This window comes from Quercus suber, unplaced genomic scaffold (assembly GCF_002906115.3).
Source record: "Quercus suber isolate HL8 unplaced genomic scaffold, Cork oak 2.0 scaffold_411, whole genome shotgun sequence".
NCBI lineage: Eukaryota > Viridiplantae > Streptophyta > Magnoliopsida > Fagales > Fagaceae > Quercus > Quercus suber.
In genome coordinates, this window is record NW_027069862.1 from 392075 (window position 1) to 406166 (window position 14092).

At 34.6% G+C, this 14092-nt stretch overlaps 2 protein-coding genes across 3 annotated transcripts; one reads left to right on the forward strand and one right to left on the reverse strand.

The window, feature by feature from the left end:
• The first annotated feature begins 583 nt into the window (after window positions 1-583).
• On the forward strand, window positions 584-5475 carry LOC111994221 (uncharacterized). The gene is made up of 9 exons (XM_024026097.2): window positions 584-1408; window positions 1650-1761; window positions 2936-2972; window positions 3117-3186; window positions 3327-3431; window positions 3704-3854; window positions 4168-4250; window positions 4985-5078; window positions 5172-5475. Exons 1-9 carry the CDS (start codon window positions 1375-1377, stop codon window positions 5257-5259), a joined length of 774 nt encoding a protein of 257 aa, XP_023881865.1. The 5' UTR covers window positions 584-1374; the 3' UTR covers window positions 5260-5475.
• Window positions 5476-6230: 755 nt separating this feature from the next.
• LOC111994230 (CRC domain-containing protein TSO1) lies at window positions 6231-13485 on the reverse strand. 2 transcript variants are annotated; one of them, XM_024026103.2, is made up of 11 exons: window positions 13178-13485; window positions 12123-12283; window positions 11489-11978; window positions 11303-11365; window positions 9152-9819; window positions 8998-9072; window positions 8379-8562; window positions 8196-8294; window positions 7879-7945; window positions 6590-7188; window positions 6231-6484 (listed from the first exon to the last, which is right to left on the reverse strand). In XM_024026103.2, exons 1-10 carry the CDS (start codon window positions 13250-13252, stop codon window positions 6608-6610), a joined length of 2463 nt encoding a protein of 820 aa, XP_023881871.2. In that variant the 5' UTR covers window positions 13253-13485; the 3' UTR covers window positions 6231-6484; window positions 6590-6607. The 2 variants fall into 2 exon arrangements, with proteins under 2 accessions (XP_023881871.2, XP_023881872.2); XM_024026104.2 differs by lacking the exon at window positions 11303-11365 and having other exon boundaries at window positions 13178-13484.
• Window positions 13486-14092: the final 607 nt, after the last annotated feature.

Sequence of the window (14092 nt, forward strand, 5' to 3'; positions counted from 1 at the left end):
TGAGAACTTGATTCTGGACTCAAAACTCATGACACATTGCTTGAAGGGAGGACACTTGTCACTACAGACTAAGTGAAACACTTACGGCAAGACATTGGGAAAACTTTATAAGTATGATGCATGATATAGGAAATCAACTTTCATCAACAGTGTGTTTGAAAAAGATGCTTGTCAATATTTTCTGTGGGGTGGTTTCATAATTGGTTTGAAAATCTACATAGAACCGCGTCAAGAGCACAAAAGATAAGGAGATTTTGGTAGCACCAATATCATTAACAAAAGGTCCGGCTTTGGACTATACTATATGTGCTAGTGTTGTGTCCCCCATGAGTATAAACAAACAAAAACTTTTATTGGTGGGGCTTGACTCTGAGAGCAACCAAAGAAATAGTGGCAACCGTGAAAGCAAAAATACAGGAAAGAAAATAGGAGGGAAGAAAAGGAAAAGCTCACAATTAATCGGTTATTATTAGTGTCTCATCCAAATAAGAAATCCATGTTGTTGTCTTTAATTGAGCCCAAAAATAAATAAGTATTGTTAAAATAATGGTAAATAATTAAATTTACCTCAAGTTTTTGAAACAAATGGTAGTTTATTAGTGTATGTGATCTTGAGTTTGAATCTCCTAAAAAATCCCACATTTGATTCACCCTTCCCTAAATGAAAAAATAAATATAGAAAAAAGTTTTGAAAAATTGTAGTTTATCAAGTATCAAATGAATTAAATGTTGGGGGGTTGTTGTCTTTGTCTCTCATAGATAAATTGGGCACTGGCAAGTTTGCTTTGGGTTTAATGGGAATCCATCAATCATAAAAAAAATGCATAAACAAATGATTGTGAAAAAGATATTTTCTTTTAGAAAACCTGAACTATTCTCTCTCTTGTTTTCAGTAATATTCTGCTCAGTTGTAGTTGGGATTTTTTTTTTTTTTTTTTTTTTGCTTTATTTTCTGGCCACTGCCACAAGCATAGATTCTCTATGTTGCAAAACCAGAGCCCTTCTCTCCTCTCCAAGCTGGGTGGCACAGGAATGGATGAATGTGCTCTGCCTCTGATTGGATTCTGTCCGCTCGCAAAAGATTTCCTGCTTTTTTTCCTTGTCTTTTTAGCTTTCCTTTTCATGGATGCCCTCTCCCTTAACCTTTTACATTTTCTATGCTGCTTTAGGTGTGTGTAGCTGGCCTAGAGTGGTGTGGTCTACACATTACTCATAGTCACATACATACATTAATTGTGATGCATATTTACACGTTTTATTCCCACCCTTTTGGCTATAAATACACAATAGCATTCTGGGTTTTCATCATTGCACCACATCTTCTCAAGCATTGCAGTAGGTAAACTGTGTAGTGCAGATTATTGAACCGCGAAGATGAGCCGTAACACACACCCCAACACTGGCTCTGGTTTGTTTCTTTTCCACCTCTCATCGGCTTTTGTCATCTCAACTTACATGTATTGTGGACTACCATAAGTTGCAGGAGCTCTTTTATGTTCAAATTACATGTTTCCTCTACTTCTCATTTAGTTTTAATACGTATTAATTTGTGTTTTATTTGCCTGTAATGTATGGTATTATTTATAATGAATGCTGATTTTCTCATTCCACTTATAGAAGCTTTTTTCTTTTTGGTGACATAAATTCAGGTAGTCGAACTGCTAGAACAGTTGAGTTTGGAAGGACCTATGTAGTGAGGCCCAGAGGAAAACATCAGGCCACTATAGTTTGGCTTCATGGCCTCGGCGACAACGGCTCAAGGTGATGTTGATAGTTTACCTGTTCCTTTTTTACATTCATTGTTTGTGTTTTTTATGCATTGTTGTAGATTTTAGAACTCTTTTACTTTTGGAAGCAAAGGAAATCTGCATTCCTTCATACATTATTATGTGTTATTTTTGAGAGGAGCTTGATAATTTTGAGGGAGGTTTAACAGTTAACACTGAAATGTAAATGCTTAGACTTTAAATAGAAAGTTCCTCATGAAATTAATTAAGCATACTCATGTATGATACAATCTAGCTTTGGATCATTAATTGTTTTCGTAAACTTATTTATAATTAATAGTGTGAGACAGCCAGGTTAGAAATAAATAAAAAAAATTGATAATTGTCTTTATTTGATTTTTATTCCCTGTCTTTTCATCAAGGGTTGATGCTTTTCTTTCCTTTTATATTTAAGGACATACTCTTTATTAGAAAGATGGACTTTTTGGTTCCAAAGGCACCTAAAAAGGAGTCCAAGGATGTCAACATCCTGACATGCTCTCTAATGTTAGAATTCTTTGATGCTTTCCCTTTTCTTTTCTTTTCTTTTCTTTTTTCTTTTGAGATTCTCATGAATAAATTTGATGGGAGAGAGCAGCGACACCGTGAATTACTAAAATCTGTTTACTTGTCCCTTTCATCACTTGTCTGATTTGATGTAAACTTAACTTGAGAAGCCTTAATTTGGAAAAGAGTATATGCCAAATTCATGAATAGGACCAATACTTCATTTGGTTCTTCTCCCACCTAAACAACTAGAGATGACCTTGACAAAGGATATTCATATGTATGTATGGAAATACTGTCATGCAAATTTTCAAGTGCACTTGATTAGATCCTATTGTATGGTGTGATGAAGATTAAAATCAAATCCTGTTTAACATTAATCCCTTTCATTGTTTAGTACTTTGTGTACAATGATACCAGCATAATCCTGGTTTTCTACTTTAGGGTTGCTGTTTGATCAGTTATTTTGTTCTCAATGTTAATTCGATATATACATTTATATTAAGCAGTTGTGTTGACGTGCACATAAGGTCCATCTTGCAGATGTGCTTGTAGCATAATGAAATATATGTTTTATACCCTATTGAGAAAAAAATAAATAAATAAAAAAAGGGAAGTTGAAAGAAAAGTTTTCTCACTTCATGCTCTACATTTTCTTGCAGCTCTTCCCAGCTCTTAGAATCCCTTCCTCTTGCAAATGTAAGGATATACTTCTTTCATTATTTATGAACTTATTCAGCTTGTACATATTCTTGTCCATGCATATATATAATACCTCCTTTATCTTAATTTACTATTCTTCTCATAAGTATCTTAGGTTTCTAATAAAATTATGTGACACAGATTAAGTGGATCTGCCCAACTGCTCCTACACGTCCAGTGACACTACTCGGGGGTTTTCCTTGCACTGCATGTAAGAAACAATCTCCTTTTTTCTGTCTTTCAAAATGATAAAATGAGTATCATTTGTAATATCTCCTATCTCAAGTATAAATAAAACCAAATATCTTTTAATGCTTTGATCATCTAACTTGTTTGTGCAATTCATATCAGGGTTTGATGCAGGAGAGCTCTCAGAAGATGGTTCAAATGATTGGGAAGCTTTAGATGCTTCAGCAGCACATATTGCAAACTTGCTGTCAACTGAGCCAGCTGATGGTACTTTCAAGGCTACATAATTTGCAAAATACTACCTCACCTCAATAAATCATTTATTAATTTATTATTGTTTTACTTAACCTCTATGAATTTTTCTCTTCTTGTTATAAATTTCCATAAATGAGTGTCATTTTTATTTTCTTTTTCCTATAACTCAACTTAGCAGACTTATTCTAAAACAATATCTTGTTTAGCATACTTGTTTTAATTGAACATCCTATTTAACTGATTCAATTATTGACAATTTCATTATCATACTATTTATTTGACAGTTAAAGTTGGTATCGGAGGCTTCAGTATGGGTGCTGCAATGGCCCTTTACTCTGCCACTTGCTATACTCTAGGAAGATATGGAAACAGTAATCCATACCCTGTCAACCTAAGGGCAATTATTGGACTAAGTGGATGGCTTCCAGGGGCAAGGTAGAGCTTCATTCAGAGCATTCCTTCTCAAACAAACACACACGTCCTTTTGAAGTTGGGAATGACAAGAACTACCCACTTATTGTTTCGGCTTAGGGGATCTCTGAGAAATTATAATAATCTAAAATCCTCAGATGTTCATGGTTTCACAGCAATTTCTATATGATTTCCACCTGAACTACATGTTTTATTAGCCTGATGGATCTTATCTAATCATCCTAACACATTTGCCATGTATGCATATTAGTAGGCATGGAGCTAATATAATTCAAAACATTCCACTGTTTGATGGTTAAGGATTTTTACCATGCAGGAGTTTAAGAAACAAAATACAAAGTTCACATGACGCTGGCAGGCGTGCTGCTTCCTTACCAATTTTGCTTTGTCATGGAATGAGTACGTGTCTGGATCTCTATATACCAAAGTTGCAGTTTATGCTTCTTTGCTTCTGCACTGTTTGGATTATTGTGTGAGTATTATTTATAACAATTGAAAACTAGTTTTTTAAAAGCAAACACAAATTTTATTGAAAGAGATTACATGTATCATGAGCACAAAGGAGTCTAAAGAATTACAAAAATTCACTTAATATAAATTTTTTAATTTGATTCTTCTAACCAATTCCCTCTCCTAGACCCCACAAAAATGGGAACTTTGTGCACTGTGTATGACCTTTTTTTTTATTCTTCCAAACTCTACATACACCAATGGCTCTAATGACTCATAATTTTTTTGTTCATTTCAATATGCAATGCTCAAATGTGTAGAAGTCCAAAGTAGATTCACTTTTGAACATACTTACACTAAAAAGAAAATGTTATAATGTTCAAAAAAAAAAAATGATTGTTTGAGACTTTATCTTTGTGTGTGAAACAAAATCATCCTAAAGCTCCATATGGAACCCATACTTGTAAGTCATTCATTTATCAGATGATGTTTTGCGAATGATGTTTATTCCACAGTTCTAATGCATTATCAGATACCATTTTTAGAAAAATCTATTTCTTTGGACTGTTATTCCATGCTTAGGTTGCCCCTTGCAGCCAGGGTTCTTGACAGCAACATAATCTGTTCTGCACACAAAAATTAACTAGTCAAGTAAAGCCTTCTGACTTTCTATCTTATTGTAGGTGATGACGTTGTTAACTATAGACACGGTGAAAAATCAGCCCACTCCTTAAATTCAGCAGGATTTCGCAACCTGACATTCAAATCCTATGATGGGTAACTATACTTTTTTACACAAGTGAGAATTAACTCATACTTACTAGATGAAGTGAAAAGAAATATCTATTAATGTTTTGTTTGACTTTGTAGGCTTGGTCACTACACAATACCCGCAGAGATGGACGAAATTTGCAATTGGATTACCCCAAAACTAGGGCTTGAGGGTTTTCGCCCATGATTGTGCAATGGGACTAGAACTTGGAGCTAGTGAGTAGGAGAGATTATCAGAACAAATAATTTTGAAAGACGAGCAGCTTTTGAATGCATATGTACAAGTAGATGGTACATAAAATGGAGCACAAGTTATATCGTATAGTTAAATTAACCATCCTAATTCACTATGTCATCTTCTATACTAAATAAAAATTTTGGATGTACCCCTCTTTTTGTTTAAGTTTATAGTGCTTTCCAAATCCAGCAATTTTTTATTTTATTTTATGCACATACTAAGCAAATTAGGCGAGGTATTCTCATGATCTTCAAACCATGCTAATTAAAAAGGTTGTACCAAGTGCAAAAAACTCTCACTTTTACAATATCCAAGACAGGTAATTGGTAAGTAGCCTTAACCTGATTTCTTTCAGATATTAATTCTCAAACTCAAACCCACAGCCTATTGTTTTGGTGGAAGGCACTAGCCATGCTAACAAAGGAAATTCAATTTTTCCCTTTTTTCTAGTTTTGATCCAAGGGACCAAACAAAAAAAAAAACCAGGAATGGGGAAAAGATGTAATCAACGAAAAAGCCATACAGTCAGAGGGTGGACTAATTCCATAAAAATTTAGAGAGATTTCCAACCCTTCTTGCAAATCTTATAGCACAAGAAATATGAGTTTATTATCCTCATAATTTTATTGATAGAACTTCCCAATTCAGGCAATAATCTTTATTTCATGGTAACAGCATGACATGGTAAATGCCTACTCAAATGATAAAAAAAAAATTGTCTCAATCATAACAAAGTTATTAATAATGTTAAAAATACTACCTTATCAATTCATAGTTAATGTTAACTGACCTATCTATTACCTTATTCATATGCCACATCCATCTATAAAAAAGAATTGAGCCTTTCTACTTCTTAGAGTGGGATTCTGAAAAAGGTATAACAAAATTTCTCAGAAAGCAATTCTAGTAACCACCACACAAAACACCAAAAGGACAATGCTATATCAACAGAGGTGCAAAACAGTGACAAACAGAAACATGTAAAATTGTTTAAAACTATAAATCTGATTACAGATGATAATTACAGGTGCCCTCTTACCACAACAGCGTCAGAAATAGTATAAACGCCAAGAATTAGCACTCCCATAGCAATGATTCTTTCCTGATTTCTTACCAATATAAAGGCTGTGTCCAGCTGCACTCATAAAGTTCAAAACAGTCTACTAGCCAATGCCTGCAAAAACAGTAGACAGCTTGCAGATTACAGTGTGCGTTTTTTTGTTTGGGGGGGGGGGGGGTGCGGGGGGAAGAGCACTCAACAAATTCTTGACAGACTTACCAACTCCATGCAATCAAATCAATGATTGCCAATATTATCTTTCTGATCATTTTCTTTTTGGTTGACACGGCCTTTAGAATTACTGTATGGGGTAAGAGGAGGGAAAGGAGGCATCGTCTGCAAAATGAATTTCCGGACACTTCTCGTGCCATGTGGAGAGCTTGACCTTTGACTATCCGATCGATAATGTGGAGGCATCACCTGTTTCTGATTTAGCGAGCTAGCTTTCACTGCCTTGAGAGGGGTAGAAGTGTCCTTGAGAATCTCACGCATATCTTCTTCCTCCATTATATCACAGAGTGCACTGTCTGAAGTGAGCTCATGGGAGCCCTTACTGTCACGTAACTGAGGTGTAAGAATGACAGGGGAATAATTCCATTGAAGGGAACCAGCTTGTGGCTGAATGCTACTTCCCCGTTGCAATTTGGTTTGTGAAACTTTTGAGCAATCCCTTATATTGGATGAAGCAAACATTAGTGCCCCTGAGCAAGGGGCAAGACTACGTATATCAGCAAGTCCTTGCCATGTTGGTGAGAATTGCTCAATACTCCCATCCTTTCCACTCACCTCATGAGATGGGTTTTCAACTCTCCTGCATTCTATTTTTGCAATTCCAGTGTTATGGAAGAGTTAGTTATTGGCAACCATTAAAAAGGATAAAAATCTATATCCATGTCCAAATGTTGAATTTCTAGTTTCTCCAAATGTAGTTGCATCTCATAATAATGTCAAACAACTAAATGGATGCATACTTGTGTGGAGACAGCCAAATTTACTAATAATGTAGAGACATAAAACTGCTGATAATGTGTACATTGATCATAGTTCTCCAATATTAACTGTAGGAAATTTGAAAGATTTAAGAACTATGATTGTCACAAAAGTATCCATGTATTTATGAAAAATATAGATCAATTATAAACTCAGTCAACCAACTTATTAGTTGCTACTATCATGCAAAACTAGAATGCTCAAATACATTTTTTTGTTCCCTTCGTCAAAGCCTATCAACAAATTTTGCTAAGATTATCTACCATCACACTCATCTGTTGCTGTCATTTGCACCATGTCATAGAGTAAAAACTGAAAAATTCTGGCCAAACACCAGCCAGCTCAAACTGTATTTTGTAAATTGTGCAAAATGAAACTGATGTAATTCAAAATGCAGGGGGAAGAAGTATGACTACTATGAGTTCAATGATACTACATATCTGATGGCATAACACGCTACTATATATACGGGTTTACTAAAAGAAGCTAAAGGATAGAGACTGAAAAAAAAATCTAACCTGAACTTGTTCCAAAAGAATTTTGACAACCCTCACATCGACATCCATTAGAGCATCCAACATTAGCCTTGAAATAGAGCAAAAGGTGTATCCAATGAGAATAATGCAAAGACCAAAAATCCACAAGGACTTCCTATTCCAACTCCATTATCTTGACTGAACTCATTGCCTTTTTTTTTTAAAAAAAAAAAAAAAAAAAATGGAAATGTCATATGACATCTGTTGAAATGGAGTTTCAGGACAATGTGGTTGGAAGGAACTGCATTTTCCTATACTTTATTGGATAAAAAACTACAAGCCATCAATGTAAAACATACCTGGTAGCATTCACAATATTTTTTAAGACACTTTGATTTTTTACAATTGCATCCTCTTTTGTGCCTGGCTGATGATGGAGTATTCCGGTTCCCTGCTTCCTGCAGAGTGTTCTTTTGCTCACAACACATTTTAATATTTCAATCACACTAGAGAACAAGATAGATACTTTGAGACTTGATTACCATAATTATTGCTGGAGAGTCAGTGTCATGCTTAACAACCTTTGGAGCAAATGCAAGAGGATTACGAGATTCGATTTGCTGTCGTATATCAAGAACTGTGTACTCATATTCAGGCTTGTTAAAGCAGTTTATGCATGCGCAAGAATCCACACAATAAACTCCAGCCGCAAAGCACTCACAATAACTGCCAATGACAAAGAATACAGCTGAATCAAACTGCAACAGCAAAGATGGCTTGAAAGTCTTTCAAAAAATGTTACTGTCAGACAATCTATTGTCATCAAAAATATCAAATAAAAGGGGGGTTTAGAAGGCTAAAGAGTCCAAAGGAAGGCTGGGTTGAACTGCAGGGGCAGCAAAAAATTCCTAACCAACATCAAAAAACATAAAAGAAGGCTGAAGCTTCTTAAAAGCTAAGGATAGCAATGGAAAGGCTGTATTTTCTCTGGATTTCCATAGAACATGCTCTCTAGAAAAAAGAAAATAAACATTAAATCCAACACTTAAATGAATAGTACAACTTCGTGATCGATTCATTAAATGATTTCAACATGCTGCCCAAAGGCCACATAAAAAGCTACATTTTAAGATTTTCTCAACATGCCTCCCTTTTACTTACAGTTTTAAGCATTTGGACCTCTTGCAATTGCAACGTTTGCAGCCATGACTCTCACTCGTGTTTGATGGCCTCTTCCTGGATGCATCCCAAAAACTCAAGTTGGCAAAATGAGTAAAGAAATAAAGCATAAATAAGACAGTGAGTGCATGCTTGCCTTTTCTTATTGGAGCTCTCTTCATTCAACTCCTCAACACTGTCAGCATTTTGTGGAGTAGATATTCTCCCCTCACATGGAATAACCTTCTGCTCAGTTTGTGCCAAAGGAGAATCACATGGGGGATTCAGACTGTTGATAGGGTAGGTGTCAGAACTGGCTGCCACACCAGCTTGACTTTCCTGCTGATCTATATCTGCATAAGAATACATAGTCCCAGCTACAGCTGAAATTGAGGTACTATTCGGGTCTTCTGCTGAATCATTGCTCCTCTCAGAAACTACCTTATCTTGTGAACTTCTATACCTAGTTAAGTTCTTACTTGCAAACATATCTGTGCCCAAGGACACAGATCTGACAGTGCTATTTAAATGTAACCCCATACCAGATGGAATGGGGGACAAGATTACAGGATTCCTGCTATTTTGAGTAGATCTCACCACTTCAAAGGGGCTGAAAGAGGACTTGGAAGCCCTGGACTGAGCATGGTTGACTGCCTCCCTACCACTGGAGGTTGCTCTACTTTCAACATGAGACAAACCCAGACCCTTCAAGTTTGTTAGGCTAGCCCTTGAATTGGTTGCATTTCCAGTAGCTACACTCTTGCAGGCTAAAGCAGCTTCGAAATGAAGATGTCTACGTATACCACGTTGGTGATGATTGGCCTCCTACATTTTAATACAGAAATTACTCTGCTGTAATAATTCTTAAAAGAAACGACAAATATAAATTACTTTATGCTGGGCTAAACTTGAATCATAATAAAAAGGAATGCATTTACCAATTGATTCATCATTTTCTTCCAATTTCATGCTTTTCAACGACAATAATCCCAAGAAAGTTTTTTTTTTTTTTAAAAAAAAACAAAGATAATGGAGAATATACTATAAAGGACATTTTGCCAAAAATGCCTGACACCATTACATATGTTCATTTTAGATATGATGTATTATAAGTATTATGTAGCACATGCAAAACTTTCATATCAATGTAAAGTCTCAACATCAAATCTCTGTCATATACAACTACTGAGATTATAAGCCGTGCTGTTTCAAATGGAGGATACCAACATGTGAAGGGATACAAAGAGATAAGAATTTTGTACTAACTTTCAACAAGTGTAACAAAAAAAGGACATTCTGATTCTGTAAAAAAATATCAACAAGCAGAGGTTAAAGAAAAATGTTTATTTGAAATATTTTACTGTCAAATTGAAAAAACCTGACAAGTATTCTTTACAGTTAAAATTTTTAGAACTAACTGGGTTTTAAAGTTTAGTATAAATATATAAATAGATACCATTCCCATCTACAAAAGTTGCCCAATGATAAAAGTAGTATTTTCATCAAAAGTAAATTATCAAGGACCAATTTTTAAAAAAAAAAAGTAGTGATGCAGGACAATCTAGGTTTCACCACCTAGAGCAGCCTGAAAATTGCTTAGAATCACCAACAAGAAGATAAATAAATTTCTCACAAAGAAAATTTTATTCAATAATAGTATCATAAAAATAAAATGATAATAATAATACCCCACTTGGAGCCTTTTTATAGAGCTTCCAGCAATAAAAGGCCATGTCTCATTACACTTTCTAAATAAACAATGAAAATCTGAAATTCCAATCCTATAAGATAATTGGAAATGTGAAATAAAAAATTCCAAAGTAATATTGGTTGTGTTCCTGCATCAAGTAGTTGTTACATCATAATCACAGCAAGGCTCATAAATGCATACAAGAGCAAATGAAGAAGCATAGAGCAAGAAATGCAAAGAATGCATGTGAGATCAAAAGGGAAGAACTCGGACCTATTCATGCTGTAGAGTGCTTTCCATTGTAGTTTGTTATTTAAAGGATATTGATTTCCATAAACTCAGTATATTGTCCAGTGTAATGGTTAAGTCTCAGGCTGCACAAGTGTGCAACTTCAAGATCTTTGGGAGCAGCCACTTCATTTATTAAAAGGGAAAAAAAATTTGCTGAGTGTAAATTAATGACCACGTGTAGGTGAAACCAACGCCTGGTAATGACCATTCTATATAAATTAATGATGTAAAGTTGTGTGAAATGCAACACTACCTATGCTTTGGAAGAAGAGCATGACACTTGAACAATGAAAAAAAAAATGTAATAATAGCATAGTTAATTTATACATTCACAAATTCTTTTGGTAATGCTCTTGAGCTGTCATCAGAATCTTCAAATGCTTCATCAATCTGCAAAGGTTCAGAAAGTGACTGACAAGCACCATGCCCTTAATCATGTTGAGCAACACTCTGCAACTTTAAATTTAGAAATATATATATATATATATATATAGAAACAATGCTAACATCTACCTGAGCTGCATATTGTTCATTTTGTTGTGCTCCTAAAGCAGGGTTTAGATTCACATCAGGATCAACAATGTCATTGACATCTTCAGATGTAATCTTTAGGAACACATTAAAACTTTCATCATTCCTCAAATCAACTAAATCATCAACCAAATTAAGTGAAGTTAAAGGTAAATTCTGTTCGGCTTGATCGGATGATGTCAGAGTCCTAGCCTCTCTACTGCCCCTGCCATGCTCAGTGTCAACTTTTCTTATGGTTTCTTTGGGGTCAGTGAAACCACCCTGTAACATTTGAGACACTTCATTAGCTAATTGCAACTGTTTATGTGCTGAATGTGTACAGTCCACCTCCACAATATCTGCCAGATATTCATCAACGCTCCCTGAAGGACTGCATGATTGGACTTCCTTCTCCAAGCTAGGAATTTGTGCAACATTCAACTGGGTATTACACTGTTCACGAATATTTGAATCTTCTTCAACTATATTGTTTCTGTCAACATAAATAAAGTCACATCAATTGATATTAATATGTCAGCATACTTGAACAAGCAACAAAAACTAAGAAAGTGCTTATAACCAACATGTGCATCATCAGAAAGCATTGTATGTATAATAAAATTAGAGCATCTCACACCTTTCCAGAAGACCAGTCTCTCTCTGCAGATCTATGCGAGGTGATGTAAACACGGGTGGTGGGGTTGGAAAATTAGATTCCAAAAACCTTTGTGTATAACGTACTGCCTTAACCGACTTTATAGGGGAGAGATTGCTAAGGAAATTGGAGAATGGTGATTCCTAAAGTTCAAATAAACAAAGATACAAGTGAACACAACTCCAGAATATAATTATAAAGTACTCAGATAAAGTGCCCTAATCTTTAATAAGAATCAGAGAAAAAACATGGACCAAGAACAACAAAAGACTAAATTATGAATGTCATATTTGGAGTCCTATTCGTCACGATAAAATGAGATACTAAACTCCGCAGAGCCAAACAAATGCACTAGATACAGTTGGCAAAGTCTTTGTTTCCTACGTACCCAAATAATGAAATATGCAAAAATAGTAAGAAAGCACAAAGCCTTTACTAGTTTGCTTAATTCTGAATTATGCAATTATTTATGTCAAGGCAACCAATAAACTAAACTAACACCAGGGAAAAAAAATGAAGAAATAAATGTATAAAAAGCAAGTCTTAGTGCTGGAGTGAATTTCAACCCTTGACAAATTACGGTAATCAAATCCCCCTCTCCCCCCCCCCAAAACCAAAAAAAAAAAAAAAAAAAAAAAAAAACACACACACACACACACACACAATTGCTTAGTATGATTCTTAAGAAAATGTTAAACAAATGGAAGTATATACAATTCAATGTCTAAAATATATTATCATCCATGTCCACAATCAAATTCTTCTTCTACAGGGTAGCCCAAGAGTCAATAAACCATCAAATCCACTATTTCGAAAACCCCATATAAAAATAAATAAAAATTAAAGAAATGAATCAAGTATAAACCTGCTTTTTCCCTTTTCCCTTAATTTTCTTACCAAACAACAAAATGAAGCAATACTAGAAAATCAAAGAAAAAAAAAACATTAACGATCTGACCCATTAGACAATCAATCAATCAAAATGACACTGTAATATGCAAAATGCAAAATCAGAATTAGTAAAAAATTAGGCTTACTTGCACAGGCGGAGACTTGTTGGAGGAACTTGGTGATGACGTGGCGGCGACCCGATTGCACTCAGGGGAACTCATCGTTTTAGTTCGGAATCTAAATTTCTATATTTTGTTCTGTTCGCATCGAAAATGAAAAGAGAAAAATTTCAGTCGAGTTTTCGCGTGAAAGTGACAAGAAAAGAAATAGTGTGGACAGTGGGCATAGGCATAGGTTTATAATGTTTTGAACCTTAAAAGCGAGCGGGAAAGTGGCGTACTAGGTTTGTGTTTGTAACGCCTAATCTAATCTCTTAATCCCTATTACCACGCTCCTTTCTGTTTTTTCCCTCTCCTTTTTTTAGGCCACATTTTCTTGCTGGACCGTTTTATTTCGGGTCACACATTTAAGGCCCATGTCCTGCCCCCATTAAAAAGCTCAACTTTGATGGATTTTTGTTGAAAAATAGTAGGGTGTGGAAAACGCTTTTATGGAAAACTTTTCTTTATTGTTATCCCAAAAACATTTTCGCTCCATTTGTTTCAATAGAAAACTTTATGTAAAAATAATTTTTTATGTTTTCTGTTGTTTTGTAACATAAAAAATAAAAAAATAAAAGATAAAAAATAATTCTATTTCACAATAAGCTAAATAAATAAAGTTAGGATGTTATTTTTCAACTTATTTAAAGTTGCTACCAAACATTAAAATGAGATAGTTTTATAGAAAATACTTCTTGGAAAATGACTCATTTTCTAAAAAACATCATTGCTAAAACAAACAGAGCATTCATATGATTCCATCTAATATAATTATTACAATTTTCATTCCCAACATTTAAAACGATAAAAACAACCAAAAATATCCCAAAAACATTTCGTATGATTCCATCTAATATAATTATTAAAATTTTCATTCCCAACATTTAAAAAGAAAAAAAC

Excerpts from the sequence above, each read along its gene's own strand:
- LOC111994221 (XM_024026097.2), top strand. The coding sequence starts at position 1,375 with ATGAGCCGTAACACACACCCCAACACTGGCTCTG. Across the intron at positions 1,409-1,649 it reads ACACCCCAACACTGGCTCTG|GTAGTCGAACTGCTAGAACA; the intron begins GTTTGTTTCTTT and ends ACATAAATTCAG. Across the intron at positions 1,762-2,935 it reads CTCGGCGACAACGGCTCAAG|CTCTTCCCAGCTCTTAGAAT; the intron begins GTGATGTTGATA and ends ATTTTCTTGCAG.
- LOC111994230 (XM_024026103.2), bottom strand. The coding sequence starts at position 13,252 with ATGAGTTCCCCTGAGTGCAATCGGGTCGCCGCCACGTCATCACCAAGT. Across the intron at positions 8,295-8,378 it reads ACTCTCCAGCAATAATTATG|GAAGCAGGGAACCGGAATAC; the intron begins GTAATCAAGTCT and ends AACACTCTGCAG. Across the intron at positions 7,946-8,195 it reads AATATTGTGAATGCTACCAG|GCTAATGTTGGATGCTCTAA; the intron begins GTATGTTTTACA and ends CTCTATTTCAAG.